Here is a 20,431-nt window from a genome sequence, read left to right as displayed (position 1 = left end):
CCTGATAACATAATTAAATGGATTCAAAACTTTGTGTATGGTTAGACTCAGAGTAATTATTAATTTTTCATTGTCAACATGACAAAAAATCTTCAGTGGAGTACACTTAGGAATCTGTTCTTGGGTCTGTGTAGTTAACATTTTGTCACTAATTTGGTTAGATATATAAATGCATGCTTATTTAGTTTTTAGGGTAACAATTTGATAGCAGCCCACTGGAAGACAGGATTAGGAGCGAAAAGAATATCAACATTAAACAATTTTTTCTGAAAACCATCTAAGGTGATTAGTGAATTAGAAGCATGTATGAAAATGAAATCAGCAAAGTATTGTAACAGTTGAAAAAGCTAAAGTATCTTGGGCTACAGTGAGAGACTTTGCTTCCAGGGAAAAGGAGATGATCAATTCTCTTCTTGTCAAACCTTGTCTGGAATTTGTGTTCAGTTCTGTCTAGAGAGAAAGGTGAGAAAGGGCCTTGAGATCATGTTATATAGAAAGGTTAGGTGAAGGAACTAGAGAGATTTAGCTCAGAGAAAAGAAACATCACCAGGGAGATCATAGTTATTTTAAAGTACCTGAAGTAGTGTTGTGTGTAAGACACATTTGACTTGTTCTATTTGATTCTAAGAGAAGCATCAGGAGCAGTGGGGAGGGAGTTCCAAGACACTTCCTTGATGCTAAGAAAAACTTCCCAGTAATTTGAACTATCCAAAAATGAATTAGTCTGCCTCAAGAGGTGGTAGGTGGTTCTTTGGAAGGCTTGATGCAAAAGCTGGCCACTTGCCAGTACATTATAGTGGGAGATTCCTTTGGGGTATGAGTTGGAACTAATGGTCATCAGAGTTCCTTCTAATGCTCAGAATGCTGGGATTCTGTGAAGAAGAAAATAGTAAGGATTTCCCCTGGGACTTTTTTTATTTTGAGTTTGAAACTAAGGGTCCCTAAGCTATTATCTATATTAGACCCAGATTCCCCCATGGCCAGTCTCACTTTTTCAGACCTGGATCTAACCACTCAGTTTTGAGCTAGTTTTACAATAGAAATTAAAAGAATGGGAAGAAGAGATGCAGCATGAATCTATCAGCCATCTATTCATTTGTTCAACAATTATCTACTGAACAACAACTATATGCTAGGCACTGAGAATATAAAGACAATTCTCTCTCCTTGCTCCAAAGGAGTTTACATTCTTTTCTTGGGAACAAATACTGTAATACTCACATCTCTTTACAAAATATTAAATCTTAAGTATTAAATTATTAAAGCTTAAAACTAAGACTTTTTGGATACCTTGTACATATATCATTTCAAAATTGTTTCACTAAGCAAATGCTGAGATCAGTACTTAGAGCAGGCCACTCTGCTCTTATGTAGCTTAGCAGTTGCTGACAGAAAGGCTATGTCCCTTAATTTTTATAGTATAGAACTAACATTGATCTTTGCATTTGCCCTAAGTTTTGTTGTCTCTGCTGTAGTTACTGTGGGAGAAACCTGTGGCACAATAGATAAACTGTGGGCCTTGGGATCATAATGACCTAGGTTCAGTGTTTCAAGACCTGACTCTATACTAAGGGCTTTGTGATCACGAACAAATCTACTTATTAGCCTCTGGGTACTCTGCAAAACTGATAAGTTGAAGAATATTTGCATGAGTGAAAGAAAACTTCCATACTATGGGTTCTCTACTAAAATGATAAATTCAGAGCAAAAAAAGATATTGCAGATTCTTTTTTGTATTTCTATCTCCAGTTTGCATTTCTTTATATAAGTCTTCCCATATTGCTCTGAATTCTTCATATTCATCATTCCTTATGGCCAATCTTCAGGGTCTAGCTAAATTTAATTAATCTATTTGGTGATCCTAGTCTGCAAAGATTGCCTCCTGTCAGGTTCAGCAGCAGTTTAAGAAGGCTAAGAAGGCAGTTAATAGCAGTAATTCAGAATTGGGGGTCTAGCAGTGATTGGACAATCAGCAAAGTATTGAAGGATCAAAGAAAGTATACATTTGAACTGGTTAATAAGGGTCAAGGTATTGAGTAGAAAAAATAAAGGCAGAGCAGGGGTAGTAGTGAAGAAATTAGGGAAGAAGCAGAATGACTAGAAATATAGGAGAATACTATAGGAGGAGTACAAGGAGAGATAGAATGCTGAAGTGGAATGAAGGTAATAAGCTCATAAAAATTGAGAGAGGAACTAAATCATTGAACTTTGCACTTTGAGACCATGGTCCTCATCCTCACTCCATCATTTTCTGATTTTCTACAGTGTGTACTCTCCCTCTTTCCACAATATTCCCTGGGCTCATTCATTCTCAACTTTTCTGACTAAAAACACCTTCCCTAGCCACCACTTTGGTTTTGTCTTTGCCTTCGGAAAATAAGTTCCCTAAGAGCATAGATTGTCGTGCTTTTGTATTTGTATCCCTAGCCCTTAGCAGAGTATTGATGCAGATTATAATACTTTTCATGCCTCTGTTCTTTGAGGAACTTGATAAACTGGGAAGCAAGGGTATGTGAGGGAATCTTCAGCTATAAGGGTAGAGTTTGGGACATATATACAGTTTTGAGTTAAGCCTGGAGCTGAACTCCTTGAAGAAAGTTATATCCAGGGAGTGGGTGTAACTTTCATTGGATCTAGTGAAGGTGATGTATTTGGTTGGAGGAAAAGGAGAAAGAGTAGTTGATGATGATCCTTTGTTCTCAAAGAAGACTAATGATAGCATGAGGGTGATGTCTTAACTTACATGAATTTAATATAAATGAGACAGTTACACAAGGTTGTCAGCTTCATTCTCTCCTGAGTCATTGAAGTCTGAGGAGGGGGCACCAATAAAGCACACTTACTATTCCACTTCCACTTCACACGCTAATAACTTGAAAAAATGAACATACAATTGCATAGAGTATGACCCAAGAATACAGTATTTTTGGTATGTGACTACAAGTTGATGGAGACAGTGTGAGAAGAAAAGGTTTAAGACAAAATGTAGTGTATGCCTTCAGTCTTTTTTTAACAATGGGGAGGGAGGGTAGAGTTGGGTAGTAACTTAAGAGGAACAGGGTTGACACAGATAAGGAACTCTGCTGCTCAGTAACAATGAGATTCTTAGTCCTTGCCTTTTTAATGGCAATATTGATTTGATTATTATTTCACCTCACAAAAGGTGAAACAAGGTAAAGGGAGGATATGATTACTTGTAGGATGGCAAGCCAGTGTTTTTGCCTCTCTTTATATCCTCAGAACATAGCACAGTGCCCAGTATATAGCCAGTGCTTAATGCTTGTTGAATCCATGTGCACTTATTAAACACTTACTATATACTGAGGACTATGCTAAGGGCTGGGCATTTAATGAAAAACAGTATTTGCCTTGTAGGAGCCTGAGACGACATATGTAAATCAGAATGTACTAGATAAAAATAGTAATTGGAAGGTAACATTAAGAGGGATTGGCTTTAGAAAGTCGTGCTTAATTGAGTCACATTACACAGGTCTTTACATTTGATCATTTTTAGCAGAGGTGTGACATGTTTAGATCTATGATTTAGGAAATTCATTTTGGAGATGTCTATAGCATAAAGTGAGACTTGTGACAGGAAGGCTAATGAGGTTATTCCAATAGTCCAAGTGAAATACTGTGGTAATTGTGCCTGTGGAAGGATGATATGAAATTGATGAAGTATTCCATTATGTTAGGTGGGCCTAGCAGAAGAACTGATAAAAATAAATCCTTTAGGCCAGCAGGAAGAAGCCTCTGATAGAGATCACTTTAGGGAGGTGGTCCAGTCTGAAATCTAAGTTATCAAACTCCTGAGACCCACCCTGTGTAGAAATGCCAGTCGTGTCCTTGAGGTTAAATTTTCCCCATAAAACCTACTTGTGGACCATCCCATGGTTGCTATCTTCCTTTGGATCAGCCTACCACAGCACTCATGGTGTCTTTTTCCTTATGCCCTCCCCGCTATGTCATGTGGAATCTCCACTATGCTTTCTAACAACACTTCTCCTTACAGCTAACTCACTTTTTTAGGGAGCCAAGTCCCTTTCAGGATTTAACCTGTCAGCTAAGGGCGTGTCCCGACCTCATGTTCCCTTTCTCCTGGGAAATTGTGAGTTACACTGAGGAACTTATCTTTCATGTGCTTTCCCAGCCCTATTTCATATTTACCCTTCCTGGTATCTCTTGTATCCAGATCAGTAACATATTAACCTAAATAATCCCACTTTTTACCAAAGAGAATGAGCATTGTGAATTAATTCACATGACTGAACTCCAATCTTTGAGGGGTTTTTTGCCGTCCATTTAGGGACAAACCCCATACTATAGATCACATCAAAGTGTTACAAGTTTTGGTAACTGATTGGATATTTGGATTTAGCAAAAGAGAGGCATCAGGATAACTCTAAATTAATCAAAAATCTGGATGAATAGTGGTAGATAGTGGTAATAAGGAATTCAAAAGAAAATAGGCTTCAAAAAAATATTGCTTTGTTTTGAACATGTTGAATTTGAGATGCCTTTGGGACTTCTGGTTGGAAGTGTCCAACTAGTGATTGATGATATGGGACTGGAGCCCAGGAGAGAAACTAAGGTTGAATAAAAAGACCTGGGAGTCATCTGCTTAGAGATAATTGAACCCATGGGAGCTGATGAACTCATCTAGTAAAAGAAAATGGAAAGAATAGACAGTCCAGGACAGAGTCTTGGGGGATGCCCACAGTTTGTATGACAAGGATAAAGACTTATTAACAAAAGAAACAGAAAGGAGCTGTCAAGTAGAAGAAGAGACTAAAAAACACTAAGAGGAGAATATTCACATTCTGCCTTCACTATATCCTTTTATTCAAGTGTTAAGGCTGGCTAGTGATACAGGGTTGAGGTGAGATTTTATTAGCCTCATCCCACAACTCTCCAGGGAAAATTCCAAAACAGAATATTTCAATTCCTAGAGATAGAAATTCCTACCTCCTGCTTTCAGACACTTATCCTTATTTAAAATATGAAATAATAGGCAGCTAGCTGATGCAGTGAAAAGAGCACGAGCCCTGAAAGCAGGAGGACCTGAGTTCAAATTTGACTTCAGACATTTAACACTTTATATTTGTGTGACCCTGGGAAAGTCATTTAACCCCAATTGCCTCAGCAAAAGCAAAAAAAAAAAAAAATATATATATATATATATATATATATATATATATATATATATATATATATATATATATGAAATAACCAAGGGCCTGAGCTAGATGATATGACTTGCCTGAAGTCAGATAGTTAGTAGCAGAGCAGAGCCCAGAAAACTTATTTTTTACATAGTTAAATATGCATAGAATATCATTCTCAATTATTTCTTTTTAAAAATATATCACGCATCCCATTCCATTCTATCCCCGAAAAGCACAACTATATTTATCCATAAATCAGTATGTATTTATTAAACTATTAAATGTCAGGTACTGGGGCTACAAAGATAATAATGACATATTTTCTAAGAATATACATAATATATGCAGAAATAAAGCTCTAACCGAAGATATGAAGAGAGTACTCTGTAGGTAAAGGAACTGTGAGCACTTAACCACAGAAATGGGCTGAAAACCACAAAGCAAATTTAAAAATTGACATTTTTCTATGCTGAGCTGAAATTTTGAATTTGATTTTTAATGATAGTAGTTGCAACATTTATCTGGATATTTGTGTGTGTTTGTGTGTGTGTAGCAGCTAGATGTGATATAATATTGGGCCTGAAATCAGGAAGACCTGAGTTCAAATGCAGTCTCAGACACTTACTATTCACTTAATTCTGTTTCTCTCAGTTTCCTCATCTATAAAAGAGCTGGAAAAGGAAATGGCAAAGCACTCCAGTATCTTTGCCAAGAAAACCATGAAGAATTAAACATGACTAAACAACAGCAACAAAATGTATACCATACACATATACACATTATATATGTGTTTAACAGATGAGGAAATACTCATCTTGTCACCAATCCAAGGTCACACATAGCATTAAGTGATTAACCAAGATCTATGACTCCATTTGATATTTTTCCTACTATACTACATTGGGAAGATATTTGCAATTCAACTAACACAAGTCATTTTAAATTGAGTTAAGCATTCCATATTTCACATTCTCCGATTAAAAACAAAACAAAAACTGGCCTCTTGGAACCACAGGTACAATGTACTTTTGTATATTGTACAAATCGCATCTTTAAGAAATATAGACAAAGTTTCCTTGAAATGAGGAATTCAGTTTTCTTCCAGGCAGACGTGAGAAAATGACAGACCACTTTTTAATTATTTTGTGTACTAAACTCACTACTGGCAGATGAATCTTTCTTATGCAGAGCTCTTAGTCCATCACTCTACATCTCATAATGCTTCAGTACACATCCCCATTGTCTACTGAATAAAATCCATACTTTTAAAGCTGAAATTCCCACAGTCTCCCATTGTGGCTTTTGTGTTTTAATACTCTCACATTATTCCACTTCAGGTTCCCTTCAGCCAAATAGTAAAATTTACTGTTTAACCAACAGGACTTTCCAGTATCCAAGTCTTCAAGTTTTCTCCCCCTTTCCACCTTCTCTGCAACAATTAACAGCCTAGACATTCTCTTTAAATCCTAACTCTACTTACTGTAAAGCTGCCACTGATCCCCTGAAATCTTTCATAGTATTTTGTGTCCCTGTCCATGTAATCTGTGTACATTATCAATTCTAACAAATTGTAAGAGCCTTAAGACCATGATACAGTAAAAAAGATGCTGTACTAGAAGTCCAGAGACCTCAATCAACAAATGTTTATTAATTGCCTACCTTGTGTCACCACTCTACTAGGTGCTAGACAAATATAAACAAAAATTAAAACAGTACTCTCAGAAAAGTTAAGTTACTTGGTGATCTCAAGCTTTCATGGTTTCAATTATTGTCTCTATGTGGATGACTGCTAAGATTTACATGTTTATTCCTAACCCTTTCTCTAGGAACTCTAGTCCCACATATCCAATTGCTTAGTAGCTATCTCAGAATAGATCTCTCAAACATCTTAAACCCAGCAAGTCAAAAAAAATGAACTCTTTATCTTCCTTCTAAATCCATAAATCCTCCTAATTTCTTTTTTTATTGTCTAGGGAATCAATGTTGTTCCAGTCAGCTAAGCTCCTAGCCAGGATGTCATTCTTGACTTTGTTGCTAAATCCTGTGTATTTTACTTTCATAACATTTCTGATATAGCCAAGTAGAGAATGGACTGGAGTAGGGAGACCAGAACCTGCCCCAAATCACAGCAATAAAAGGGATATATACAAGAAATATTATGAAAGTTCCATATTACCTCTAAGATCAAATATAAAAACCTCTGTTTGATTTTGAAGTCTTCTTCCTATCTATTTAGTTTTCTTATGCTTTGCTCTTCTCCATTTGCTCTGTGATCCTTTGACACTAGCCTGGATATTATATACAATACTTTATCTCTAAACTCTGCCTTTTTTCACTAGCTATCCTTCATGCCTTGAGTATTCTGCCTTCTAACTTCTGCCTTCTGACTCCCCTGCCTTTAGGACTCAGCTCAAATACCACTTTCTGTAAAAGACCTTTCCTAATTCCCAACTACTAATGACTTCCTTCTAAGATCATCTCCCATTCTCTCTCTCTTTTACTCCCTCCCTCACTTCCCAGGGTACCCCTTCCCTACACTGTGTGTGTGTGTGTGTGTGTGTGTGTGTGTGTGTGTGTGTGTGTGTGTGTGTGTGTGTGTGTAAACAACCTAGTAGTTTGCATGTTATCTCTCCAATAGACTGAGTTCCATGACAACTGGGACTCTATTTTTGCATTTCTTTGATCCCTAGCACTTAGTACAGTGCCAGAAACATAATAAATGCATATTGGTTGCCTGCCTGAAGTACTACCAAGCTGAAAAGGTTTCATTGTAGACCTAGTAATGGACTGTCCTCTGAGGATCAGCCTAAGCTTGAAGCAGCAGATCCAGCAAACATCTATTCCATGCATTCTCTGGGGATACAAACACAAAAACAACACAGCCCCTCTCCTTCAGGATCTTACATTCTTTTGGCCACAAAGCAATGACTTTTTTTTCAACCATAGCTTTAAGATAATTTAGTCAGGTGGAGGAAACTTTCCCACCAGTGAATTCACAGGTCTATTAAAAACTTAAGGAAAACAAAGCCAACATAAAATGATGGGATTGAGAACTGGCAGGAGCCTGGGAGACTGCCTGGTCCAGGACTTATTTACAGATGAATAAATTAGAGCCACATAGGGGAAGTGAAGTGATTTGCCAATGTGTAGCCTATTTCCCCTCTCTTGAAAGAATCTCACTTTTCACTTTTGTTTCTTGAGATATAGTGTCCTGGGTTTTCTTTTTCACTGTGAAGCATTGATTAATGTGCCTAATTTGGGCTCAGAAAAATGGGTTATGTAATCAGAAATATTTAGAGCCAGCTCTTCTTTGGCCATAAATTATTAGTGGGGGGGGACCATTGTTTGAGGAATGGCTGGACAAATCATGGTATGATGTATGTGATGGAATACTATTATGCTGTAAGAAATGATAAAGAAACCAGAGACACTAGGAAAATTTGTACAAATTAATGTAGAGTAAATGCAGAGAAAACAACTTACACAGTGTAAATATAAAGTGATGAACAGTTTATACAATGAAAACAATATTATAAAGACATCATTGAAAAGGTTAAGAATGCTAATCATTGCAGTGTCTAATTATTATACCCACTTCCTGGACTTAAAGTGAAGATTAAGATAATATAAATAGATGTAAATTGATATACATTTTGGACATGGCCAATGCTGGAATTTGTTTAGTTATACATGTTTGTAACAGGGTTTATTTTTTTCCTCATGGTGGGGAAGAAAAATCAGATTTTAACTGATTTTACAAAAATAAAATTTAATTTAAATAAATGAGTCAAAATACAATTTCCAAGATTGACGGTATTTTAGCAACTTTTAAATAAAGTGCTGGGGAGGAATGTGCTATTAATTTGGAGCTGCCTCAAAGAAAGGGTATGGCCCTTTAAAATGGAATTCTGAGTGTGCTATTGAGTATAAAGGCCATAGAATTCTACCCATTTGAGAGAAAAGAGAAGGCAGTTATGTCTGGTATGTTTTTGAAACCTTTGGAGAATGGATAACAGAGTTCCTTGAAACTTACAGGGAATAATCTTTCAAATCAGATTTTGATCAGCAATATTTGTTTGGAATTTCAAGGAGGAAGAGAGGGAGGAAAGATAATGACTTTTAGTTCCATCTGATATGATTAAATTGTCTACTCTTTTATCATACCATCCAAGTAACATATGCAGCTGATTGCTTTGTCTAGGAAGTGGGGAAAGCACTTTGTACCTGACAGGGCTTTTTCTAGAAATGGAGAAGTCTATTCATCTTGAAAAGACACTTAATGGAGGCTCTTAGTAAAGGATAGTATTTATTCCCCAGTTTGGCTAGAGCTTGGTCATCTAACATTTAACGCATTCTCATTACTTAGTTAGGCCTAAGTGGTGAGGGAGGCAGGAGAGAGAAATGGGTTATTTTACAAAACTGTTTTGGAATGGCCTGTATTAATTTTTTCTTAATAAATTTGCATCCTTAGCTTGTTAATTGAACAGGTGCTTTTTAAAATTGAAAATTAAAACAGGGAGATCTAGTTTATAAGCTTATTGGATTTAGAGTTTAGTAGAACCCTAAAAACTTATTCTAACCCTTTCATTTTAGAGAAAAGGAAATAAGCTTTAAAAAGTTAACTGATTTCATTTAAGATTAAAAACTTAATAGTAAATAGTAGAGCCAGGAAATTGAAACCAAATCATCTCATTCTACATCCATTTCTCTTTCCTGCCAATACTGCCCTGCCCTTTAAATTCTTGGAAGTGATGAGAGCAGAATAGGATCATGTCTTCTATGCCAACTGGGATGTGTCAGAATTGACTTTTTCTTCTGGCATATACAGTAATAGAATGAGATAATAGTATATCCAGACCTGTATAACCTCAACTTTAAAATGGGGTCCTATTTCAGGAATAAGATTAGCAGGATTCTAAAGTAGGCCTCACTCAAAAATATCCCTAAATATATAGTAAATTATCTCAAAAATATCTTTGCCTAACAGTTGAAATCACGTTTTTTTTCTTTCCTTTTCCCATTCTTGCAAAAATCTGTCATATACATCATCACAGAGTGGAGAACCTGCATGTCTGAACCCTGTACACATAGCCTTCCTGCTCAGGGTCTTCACTACTAATGGCAGGTGTTCCTTTTTTATGATTTCCCCTAGTTCTCTCTCCATTCTTCTTACTGTGTGCCTAGAGAAAAGAAACTCGAGCTCACATTTTCTCCTTGGAGATCTCAGGAGTAGAATTAACTACTTACCCAAGAGCAGAAAGGAATCCCCTAGAGAGATACTCACCTTTTTGAGGGCTGATCTTGAGGATGCTCTATTGTCCTTGTGCCAGAATGAGCTGTGACTTCTGTAACTCATCTCTACTAGAAAGAGTTGATGTGGGGAATTAGGGAAGAGGTTTAGCTGGTGGGAAGTTTTTGTTTGTTTTTAAGGGGAAAAAGCCCATTCTGAAACAGTTCTCCCTTCTGCCTTGGGACACCTTTTCAGCATTTCACTTCTGCCTAACTGCCATTCACAACTGTCCTTTCCAACTGCCATAGAACCCTTGCCTCTGGTATTCTGTGATGTAAATTATTCTATGCACTGCTTGAAATGGGTACAGAGCACTGTTGCCACGTGTGCGAGTGTTAGTGTAAGTTTATAGGACCTGGGACTGGTGAGGGGGTTGTTGGGTGAGGTTTTGAACTTAGATAGTTTTCAACATTTTGGCTAAAACATAATATTTTGATCATTTAGTCTTGGCAGGTGACTTGTAGCTTATGCTTTAAAATTTAGGGGAGGTAGTGGTGAGTATCTTTCCAGAGACTTTTTTCCCCACATGCATTCATACACACCAATATCAGGATTTGTGCCCGAGAGCATGGATTGGATGGAATTGAAGACTTGGCAACACTGTGATGAGGGACAGATGATTAAAATGTGGGACCAAGCTTCCTGTAGCTGCTTCGGGTTTGGGGATATCTGTGGTCTTTCTCCTTTGCTATTGAAATCTCTCAGAATATGGTGAGGATGAGCTATTATTTTCTGTTTTCCTTAAGAAAATAAGGAAAAGGGTTACTATTTCAGCATATACAAAAATGCCCTATCTCAAGATGAATGGGCTACATTTATCCGTAAGACTTTTTTATAAAATGAAAGTTAAAAGATTGTCTTCTGTTGGAGCTCATGGGAAAGTTTACAATTTGGGTTTACCAGCCTCTTAAGTTTAAAGCTTATTCTTTGTCTCCTTTGTCTCCAACAGGAGTTGGACCATCTCCTACTGTCTTTCATTAATCTTAAGCCCTTTATTACTGAATGTGACTTTATTTTCTATTAACAGTATTTTTAAATAATTAAAATGATTTAAATCAAACATTTTCTATGACAATTATAGAATCAGAGGATTGAAATCTTAAATATTCCCAATCTTTTTAAATGGATAAAAATATCATATGAGTTGGTTCAGTTTTAGGAAAGTATATTTTACATGTTTAAACTGCATTAATACTGTTGCCTTTAATTTGATTTTGATGAAACATCAGCCCTTTCCTTTTCATTGTAGTTGTCATGGATGATGATGACGACTCGTGTCTCCTTGATCTTATTGGGTAAGCTTCCCATTTAGAAATTATCAAAACACAGCTAACTCGGTAAGATCAGCTACATTAATGAGATCTGGATTATAACATGATGGATGCTTTGAATGTTAAGTACTTTTCATATTACCCATTTGCTGCCTGTATTAAAAGAGAGACCAGGTATTGGCAAAATAAAATAAAAATTATTCTATGTTGTTAATTTGAAAAGACAGAGTAGAAACAGAAAAGACATATATAAAGACACATTAGTAGAAAGAATGTTTTACTAAAGTTTTATTTTTCTTAGGAAAATTTAATTTTGAAAGATAAGGTGATTCATTGTTTTATTTCATTTTTTTCTCTTTCTCCCCTTTTTTTGTTTTTTAGAGACCCACAGGCATTGAACTATTTTCTACATGGACCTAGTAGCAAATCTGTATGTATTATTTTAGAACATCAACTCACATAAACTTTGTTAATGGTTTTACTTAAAGTAACCATCATTTTGCCAAATCTGTACCTTTTCAGAGCACTGATGACTTGACTAATGCAGGGTATTCTGCAGCCAACTCAAATTCAATTTTCGCCAATTCTAGCGTAAGTATCAAGAAATGAACAGCTCTTGAATGCCCCATGCATGCCAAAGGCAGTTAACATTTCCTGTCTTGCTGTTAACACTATCAGACTTTTTCTGTCACTTAATGAGATTCTGAATCCTTCTCTTGTGAAGTTTCTTGGAGAGAAAAATTACTTGAACTATCCAAATGGGATAGTCTATGAATGAGATTTTCTTTGTCTGTTTTCTAAGCTTTCAATTTTGTCTATCCCAAATGAATTGGGGACATTGTGACCTTGGTAAAAATCATAAAGAAATATTTCTAAAGTCTTATATACTTCAGTTTCAAGGGCCTATAATTTGCCCTACTTAAGACTAAAAAAAAATGCATCAACTGATAGCTAATTTTCTGGTGGTTCAGGCTATTTATTATACCTTGAAGTTTTAAGTTCTTTAAGTTTATAGGCCTCTGGCTAGATCTGTGTATTGAAGAAGTCAGCATCACCTTTTTAAGGTTCAGGAAGTAGGGTTTAGTGAAGTCTGCTTTCTCACTAATGAATAAAATATTGTACTTGATGATGCTTATTACTTCTTAAAATGTTACCCTTATTACTAAGTAAAATTCATTACAGATCTTAAATCAGAAGTGGTAATTTAATGCAGAACTTTTACAATTTTAGATGAAACAATTTACTTAATTACCCAGATATCCCAATAATATTTCCAAGTTAATTTTTCTAAGATCTTAGATTACTCAAGTTTTCCAGCAAGCTTGACTCTTTCTGAGTCTGTTATTTTATCTCTAAGATTATTACTACAGTAGTACATTGTGATTACATAGTTTATTCTATGTTTATTGGATCATGTCATTCACTGATAAAAACTTGAATAAAATTGAATTTTGCCTGTCTCCTATGGAATCAGTCTAATTTCATATGGTAAAGATCTGATATAAAGTCACTAAGTATATAAGACCCTGTCTCATCAAGATCAACATTAACAGGTATTTCACTTGCTACTCTCACATGGATAATAGAGTTCACTGATTCATTCATTCAGAAATGTTCACTGAATGTCTTCTGTGCAAGAATCAAATGAAATGCCAGTGTAAAAGATGGTTTTGAGTTTTCATTTCATAGGCTTATATTTCCTGTCTTGTACCTATTAGCCAAGGCTGAGTATAACCACTACGTAATTCTTCCTTATTGAACCTGTGGATTTCAGCTTTAATGATCTCAACTGAAATCTTCAGTTTTGGCCTCATCAGTACCATTCTATGATGACTATAGATTATTTTAACTCCCCTCCCCTCTTTATGAACTTAACTCAATCAGTTTCAGATTTTTTTTTTCTCCTTCCTGATTGTTGATATTATCTAGCATTCACCTCTTTACTTCCTCACCCTTCCTGCAAAAGAGTACAACCTTTGTGAAATACTCTTGTCTTTTTTATCCCTTAAAAAACCTAAAATTTATTTTAAATATCATTTGACTTCCTAGCTTTGTTTTTTTCTGTCATTCTTTGCCTTAATTTTGTAATTCTTGGGTGTCCTGACAAATACTATGCTGAAAAATCATATATGTAACCTCTGGCATTGAAAAAAATGTTTTAAAGCCATTCTTATTTATGTCTTCAAATAAGCTTCACCCTTTAAGAACATAGATTGTCTCCTCTTTCTTATATTCTTGTCACACTGGGAGCATATGGTAAATAATGACTTTCTGATTTTTGAATACTAAAGTAGGTACTTAGGTGGCTTTTGAAATTCTCAAAGGACTCATTTTCAAGCAGCCATTAATGGCCATTGAACTCACTATGTAACAAAAGCTGATTTCCTTTTGGAGTCTCTCTTGAGTAGGCTGGGATGCAGGTATATACTCTTCTCTGACCAGTGATGCTGGGGAGCTACCAGATTGACCCGTGTCTGAGAGAATATCTGGGAGATTGGACATTCTGGGATCCCCTTGGGCCATTATTTGTGGCAGGTCTACTTTGATCAGAGACCCATGCTGGATCTCCTGCAGAACAACTACAGAGAGTTCCCAGGACTGACTTGGTTCTCATGGCCTTTAGGACTGGGGATGACTTTTGGCTGACTCCTGGACAGTTATACACATCTACAGGTCAGCAGGGGGCCAGCCTTAGATGTGTAGCAAGTTGAACAACTTCTTTGTGCCTCTGTCTCAGAAAATGAAGATGAGTAGCCCTGAGTTAATTTATGCTATATAAAATGATTTATATTTTTACCAGTCAGTGAAAAGAGAAAGTATTTGAATGCTGTATTTTAGACACCATTACCACAGAAATAATATAGAATTTTAAAAATCAATATAAGTTCTTTGTGGAATAGTATAGGTATTCATTCAGATTATATGTAACATTCAATGGATTTTGAAATATTTTTGTATAGCTATTTTGATGGCATAAATCTTTAACTTCCAATGTTTGCTTTGGATATTACCTCTAGGAGATTTTCTATAATGTACATAATTATGTCCAATACTTTTGTATAGTAATAAAATATGCTTGCTTTCCCCTGTTATAGAATTTGTAATTAAATTGTTTTAATATATGAGTGCATTAAAGAGTTAGAGGTGGCATGTAACATTCTATATGTTCTTTCAGAATGCTGATCCTAAGTCATCCCTCAAAGGTGTGAGCAGCCAGCTTGGAGAAGGATCTAGTGATGGACTCCCACTTTCAAGTAGTCTTCAGTTTCTTGAAGATGAACTTGAATCCTCTCCTCTTCCTGACCTCAGTGAGGACCAACCTTTTGACATTCTGCAGAAGTCCTTGCAGGAGGCCAATATCACTGAACAGACTTTGGCAGAAGAAGCTTATTTGGACGCCAGTATAAGTTCTAGCCAACAGTTTGCACAAGCTCCACTTCATCCTTCTTCATCAGCATCCTTTACTCAGGCTTCTAATGTTTCTAATTACTCAGGTCAGACGCTGCAGCCTATAGGAGTGACTCATGTGCCTGTTGGAGCATCGTTTGCAAGCAATACAGTGGGTGTGCAGCATGGCTTCATGCAGCATGTGGGGATCAGCGTGCCCAGCCAGCATTTGTCTAATAGCAGTCAGATTAGTGGTTCTGGTCAAATACAGCTCATTGGTTCATTTAGCAATCAGCCTTCCATGATGACCATTAATAATCTAGATGGATCTCAGATCATATTGAAAGGCAGCGGGCAGCAAGCATCCACAAATATGAGTAGTGGACTCCTGGTTCATAGACAGACTCCTAATGGCAATTCATTGTTCGGAAACTCCAGTTCAAGTCCAGTAGCACAGCCTGTAACTGTTCCATTTAACAGCACAAATTTTCAGACATCTTTACCTGTGCATAACATTATTATACAGAGGGGCCTTGCACCAAATTCAAATAAAGTCCCAATTAATATCCAACCAAAGCCTATTCAAATGGGTCAGCAAAATACATACAATGTGAACAATTTGGGTATTCAACAGCACCATGTGCAACAAGGGATTCCTTTTGCCCCTGCAAGCTCACCCCAGGGCTCAGTAGTGGGTCCACATATGTCTGTGAACATTGTAAATCAACAGAACACAAGAAAATCAGTTGCCTCACAAGCAGTGAACAGTACGGGGGGTAGTATTGTCATCCACTCACCCATGGCACAGCCTCATGCACCCCAAAGTCAGTTTCTCATTCCCACAAGCCTTTCTGTCAATTCAAACTCAGTACACCATGTCCAAGCCATCAATGGGCAACTTCTTCAGACTCAGCCTTCCCAGCTGGTGTCTGGTCAGGTGGCTTCCGAGCATGTCATGCTGAACAGGGGTTCCTCTAATATGCTTAGGACCAACCCATCATATTCGGGGCAAATGCTAAACAACCAGAATACCGCTGTCCAGCTGGTGTCTGGGCAGACATTCACAGCATCTGGTAACCAAGTGATAGTCAATCACACAGCACCTCAGATTGTTGGTGGACAGATGCCCTTGCAGCAGGCATCACCAACTGTGTTACATTTGTCACCTGGCCAGAGCAACGTTTCTCAAGGAAGGCCTGGCTTCCCGGGACAGTCTGCTGTCACAAGTGTTTCTGCCCCTGGTCGGTTCACGGTCGTCAGCTCCTCCAGCACAGCCCTTCCCAGCCTTGGGCCCTCAGTCCAGTCAACATCTGCAACAAACTTTAATGGAGACCAGCTCTCTCAGCCCAACCGGACTTCAGGGCCAGCCAGTGTGTCTCATCGTCTTCCAGTTTCCTCATCCAAATGTACTGGCACCTTCAATAGCACCCCAGGAGTAGGGACGCAGCCCCAGGTCTCCTTTTGCCAGGTATGAGTCATTGTCTGGTGCAGGAAATAAGTGATAGAGGTAACCAAGTTGTGAATGATAGCTTGACTCCTGACCTCTCTGTAATGAATAGAAAGTAGTTTTGATTGTTGATTCCCAGGTTTTAAAATATTTTTAGACTTAAATTAATTGTGTGGTTTTATATTTATTTTTGGATTTAAGGCCTTTGGGGCACAAATGGGAAGAGTAGAAAGGATTTTGACAATTTTTATAAGACTAACCACTGAAGAGTCTAAGGGAGATATTGGATACAAGAACTCAGAAAAGGACCTGGTAATAGAATTAATTGAGTATTGGCCAAGTACCTATTAAGTTCCAGGGAATTTTAGATGTGTGAGAGTAAAAGTACAAAGTGAAATAATTACTTAGATCTTAGGTTTTCTACTTGGAAAAGATGAGTACATATGTATCATAAGAATAAAGTTAGTAAATACAAATATGTACAAAATAATTAAGTACAAAGTAGTTTTGGAAAGAAAGGAATTAGCAGCTGGGGAGCCTAAGGAAGATTTCATAAAGAAAATAGTGTCCAAATTGAATCTTAAAGGAAAAGGAGCTCTGTTAGAGGTAAGAAAAAAGTTTGTTTCAAACATCAGGGGAAATTGGAAAGGCATGGATGCCACAAAGGAACAAGAGGCTGGTTTAGTTGGATTGTAGGGTATCCAGTAGGGAACAATATGCAGTGAGGCTAGAAATAGCCTAGACACAGATTGCATAGGGCGTTAAAAGCTACTCAGAGGAATCAAGGAGGAGAGATTGCAACTCAGAGGCCATAAGAAACTACTTAATTTGTTGGGTAGAAAGTCACATGGTCAAATTTATATTTGTGGAAAATTAATTTATCAACATTGTATAGAGATGGGATGGCCTGAAGTGGAGAGAGACTTGAGATAGGCCAATTAGAAAGCTGTTAAGATAATCTAGAAGTGATAAAGGTCTGAACTAAGGTAACTTTTTAAGAAAACAGAAGGGGTCAGTCACCTATAAGAGACAATGAGACAGAAATAGCAAAATTTGGCAATTGGATATGACATGAAAGAATAAGCAGGATGTGGTAAAGCTAATATTACAGATCTGAAACTCTAGAAGGACAGTAGTGAATTTGACAGAAATTAGGAAATTTAGGAGAGGCACTGACTTGAGAAAGGAAAGTCCTGTTTTAGGCATTTTGAATTTAAGTTGTGTTTGGGAAATCCAGTTTGAAATGCCCATTAGGCAACTGGCAATTAGGGATTGAAGTGCAGTGGAGAAATGGGCTGGAAAAATGGCTATCTATGGTGATCTTCTGCACAGAAAGGAAAATTAAACCCATGGGAACTGATAAGGTCAGCAAGAGAAAGCATCTACAGAGAGAATTTAAAAGGGCACAGTGTGGCAAATTCCCACATTAGGGTGTGTAATATGGACAACAGGCCAGCAAAGGAGACAGACCAAGGAGGAATCGGTCAGGTGGGTAAAGAGGAAAGGTATGGACTGGAGGAAAGGGTTTAAGGTGCAGAAACTTTTGGCTTGTGCTATGAAAATGTACTCTTCCCTCCTCATGTATTGTGCTCTGGTGAACTTTTGGAATTAGTCTAGCTGGATTGAGATCCCACAGGCAAAAAGATCTTTTATATACTGCCTCCACAAAGTTCTATATATCTTAGTCATTTGTGATGAATGTTATTGATCTTGTAAAGTTTTTCAGAAAGGAGACTTCAGAAACTTATTTCTGTATTAAATTTCATGTCAGGAAGTTCTTTCAGTCTAATCAAACTTATTGCTGTAATTTAAGACCATTTCTCTCTTTGTTGGAGAAAATGGTAAAGTAATAGTTAATGCTATTACAGTAAAATTGTAACATTAACTGGAATACTCAGTGTCTAGAGTGTTCTGGTTAGGTCAATGTTTTAGTTAAGAAAGTGTAACAAAAAATACCTGTTTAAAACAATCTTTCCAAAATACATTACTCCAGTTTTCTGTCTTACTATAGTGCTTGTATGCACAAGACAAATGATATTATAGAAAGTAAGCATTTATATAATGGCTGCTACATGTGCCAAGTATTAAGCAAAAGATCTCATTTGAGTCTTATAACAACCTTGCAAGGTAGATGCTTTTATTATCCCCTTTTTACAGTTGGGGAAACTGAGGCAAAGAGAAACTAAATAACTTGCTTAGGATTACACAGCTAGTGTCTAAGGTCATATTTGAACTCAGATCATTCTGACTCCAACACTGTACCCATTTTGCCACCTAGTGTCTGTAGCTGTTCTAAAATTTCTATTCCCTCGTATCAGCCTCCAGCCCCTTAGCAAATGATCTTTCCTTTTAATTTCCTGAGTTCAAAACTACTGGCTATAAACCACTTTACCTATGAAATCTTGGCATATCTGTGTGCCCATCTTCTTAAGTCTTATCCCTCATATCCCATTCATTAGCTCCCCAGATCACATCAATTTTTTTTATCCCTTTTGTCTTCAGAAAGCTTTTTTTTTTTCCCCTGACATGCCATAGTTAAATTCCTCTATCCTCCATTTCACCAAGAGGATTTCTATAAAATTTGTTGTCTCCATCTTTCCTGCTTATTTTCTCTTTTTTAATGATATGCACTCTGGAAAACTTCCAGGGACTTTTTTCCTCTTCAAATTTAACTAGTTTTTCCTCTGCCCTGAACATCTCTCTTAACTTTTCACATACACACACACACACACACACACACACACACACACACACACACACACACACACACCCCACAACCTATATCCACATACTCAAACTCACTCTAGCTTTTCTCCAGTTACACATGAGTATACCACTCTGTTTCTAGTTACTTGCTAGCATAAAAATTATCATACCTTTCTTTTGACCTCTGACCTCCTTGGGTCATGTACATATTGGACCAAGTACTTTATCTAAAACAATAGATTGTATACTTTATCATATACTTTAATTAGCATGTTAAAACTTTCTAGTGTCTCCCCATTTTCTTACAAATTAGAAAACAGACATCTCTACAAATAGAAAATCTGGCCTTACCTTATCCAATCCTATCTACCATTCTCCACCATTGCAATTAGCCAAAGTGATCATCTCTATCGCCCCAAAACTATATTCACTCTGCTGCCTCCCATTCCTGGAACATCATCACTCTTTTCTGCCTCTTACTTTTCTTGATTTCAGCTCAGGAGACACTCTATAGGAGGCTTTTCTCTTAACTTTTCTAAAGTTGCTAAAATATAATCTCTCTGGGATTATCTCCTCCTTTGTTCTGTATGTATTTTGTCTTTACCTAGCTAGGTAAAATATGACCATCTTGAAGTCCAGAGTTTCCCCTTTTTCAATATCCTTCAATGTTCAGTCTCTTGTAGGCACAATCTTATTGATTGTGATTAAATTAACTCTCCTGTGTCTTAGTCTGACCCTACCCAACTTAAAAGGAATTTAAGATGGGAAAGACTTTTGTGTTCTACTGGGTTTGTATGGGAATAAATTCTTTGATTAAATTGCCCAAGGCTGGGGTGGTCTGGATGTCTAAAAGTGACATGAAGTTGGAATGATCCTCTGTCTAATTGACATATCCATTCTTACATTAATTGCTAACTAATTAGGTTGATTACCATCCTCTGGAACACTTAATTTTTCCAAGGTCATACATGCCATTAGCCCATCATATGATTCTTTGATATTCGAGAAGGGCCACATATATAACACTGGCATTATTAATAAAATGATTAATTAATCAGAAGTTGTCTCTCAAAACTTCTAAACATAACCTTTACTTTAAACTCAGCCCTCAATGGTTAAAATACTTTTACCCCTTTATATTACCCTCATTCCAAAAATGGGGATT

The 20,431-nt window shown here is 36.9% G+C and overlaps 1 protein-coding gene and 1 long non-coding RNA gene across 9 annotated transcripts in view; one reads left to right on the top strand and one right to left on the bottom strand.

Annotated features, from left to right (window-relative positions):
- The window catches only part of LOC141566405 (uncharacterized), a 33,959-nt gene extending 23,422 nt beyond the window's left edge, over nucleotides 1–10,537 (bottom strand). Inside the window, exon 1 of the long non-coding RNA XR_012489298.1 lies at nucleotides 10,450–10,537. This is a non-coding gene — a long non-coding RNA (uncharacterized LOC141566405). The remainder of the gene's footprint in view (nucleotides 1–10,449) is intronic.
- Nucleotides 1–20,431, top strand: part of BICRAL (BICRA like chromatin remodeling complex associated protein) — a 104,298-nt gene that overhangs the window by 64,463 nt on the left and 19,404 nt on the right. For 6 of the 8 annotated variants that reach the window (XM_074310886.1, XM_074310883.1, XM_074310881.1 and 3 more), the window contains 4 exons: nucleotides 11,705–11,750; nucleotides 12,108–12,156; nucleotides 12,249–12,317; nucleotides 14,902–16,581. In XM_074310886.1, the coding sequence (XP_074166987.1) occupies nucleotides 11,710–11,750; nucleotides 12,108–12,156; nucleotides 12,249–12,317; nucleotides 14,902–16,581 (1,839 nt within the window). In that variant the 5' untranslated portion in view covers nucleotides 11,705–11,709. The other 2 variants (XM_074310884.1, XM_074310888.1) reach the window with 2 other exon arrangements.

This window comes from Sminthopsis crassicaudata, chromosome 4, assembly GCF_048593235.1.
Source record: "Sminthopsis crassicaudata isolate SCR6 chromosome 4, ASM4859323v1, whole genome shotgun sequence".
In the NCBI taxonomy this organism is placed as follows: Eukaryota; Metazoa; Chordata; class Mammalia; order Dasyuromorphia; family Dasyuridae; genus Sminthopsis; species Sminthopsis crassicaudata.
This window is presented reverse-complemented; position numbering and strand designations above follow the sequence as displayed.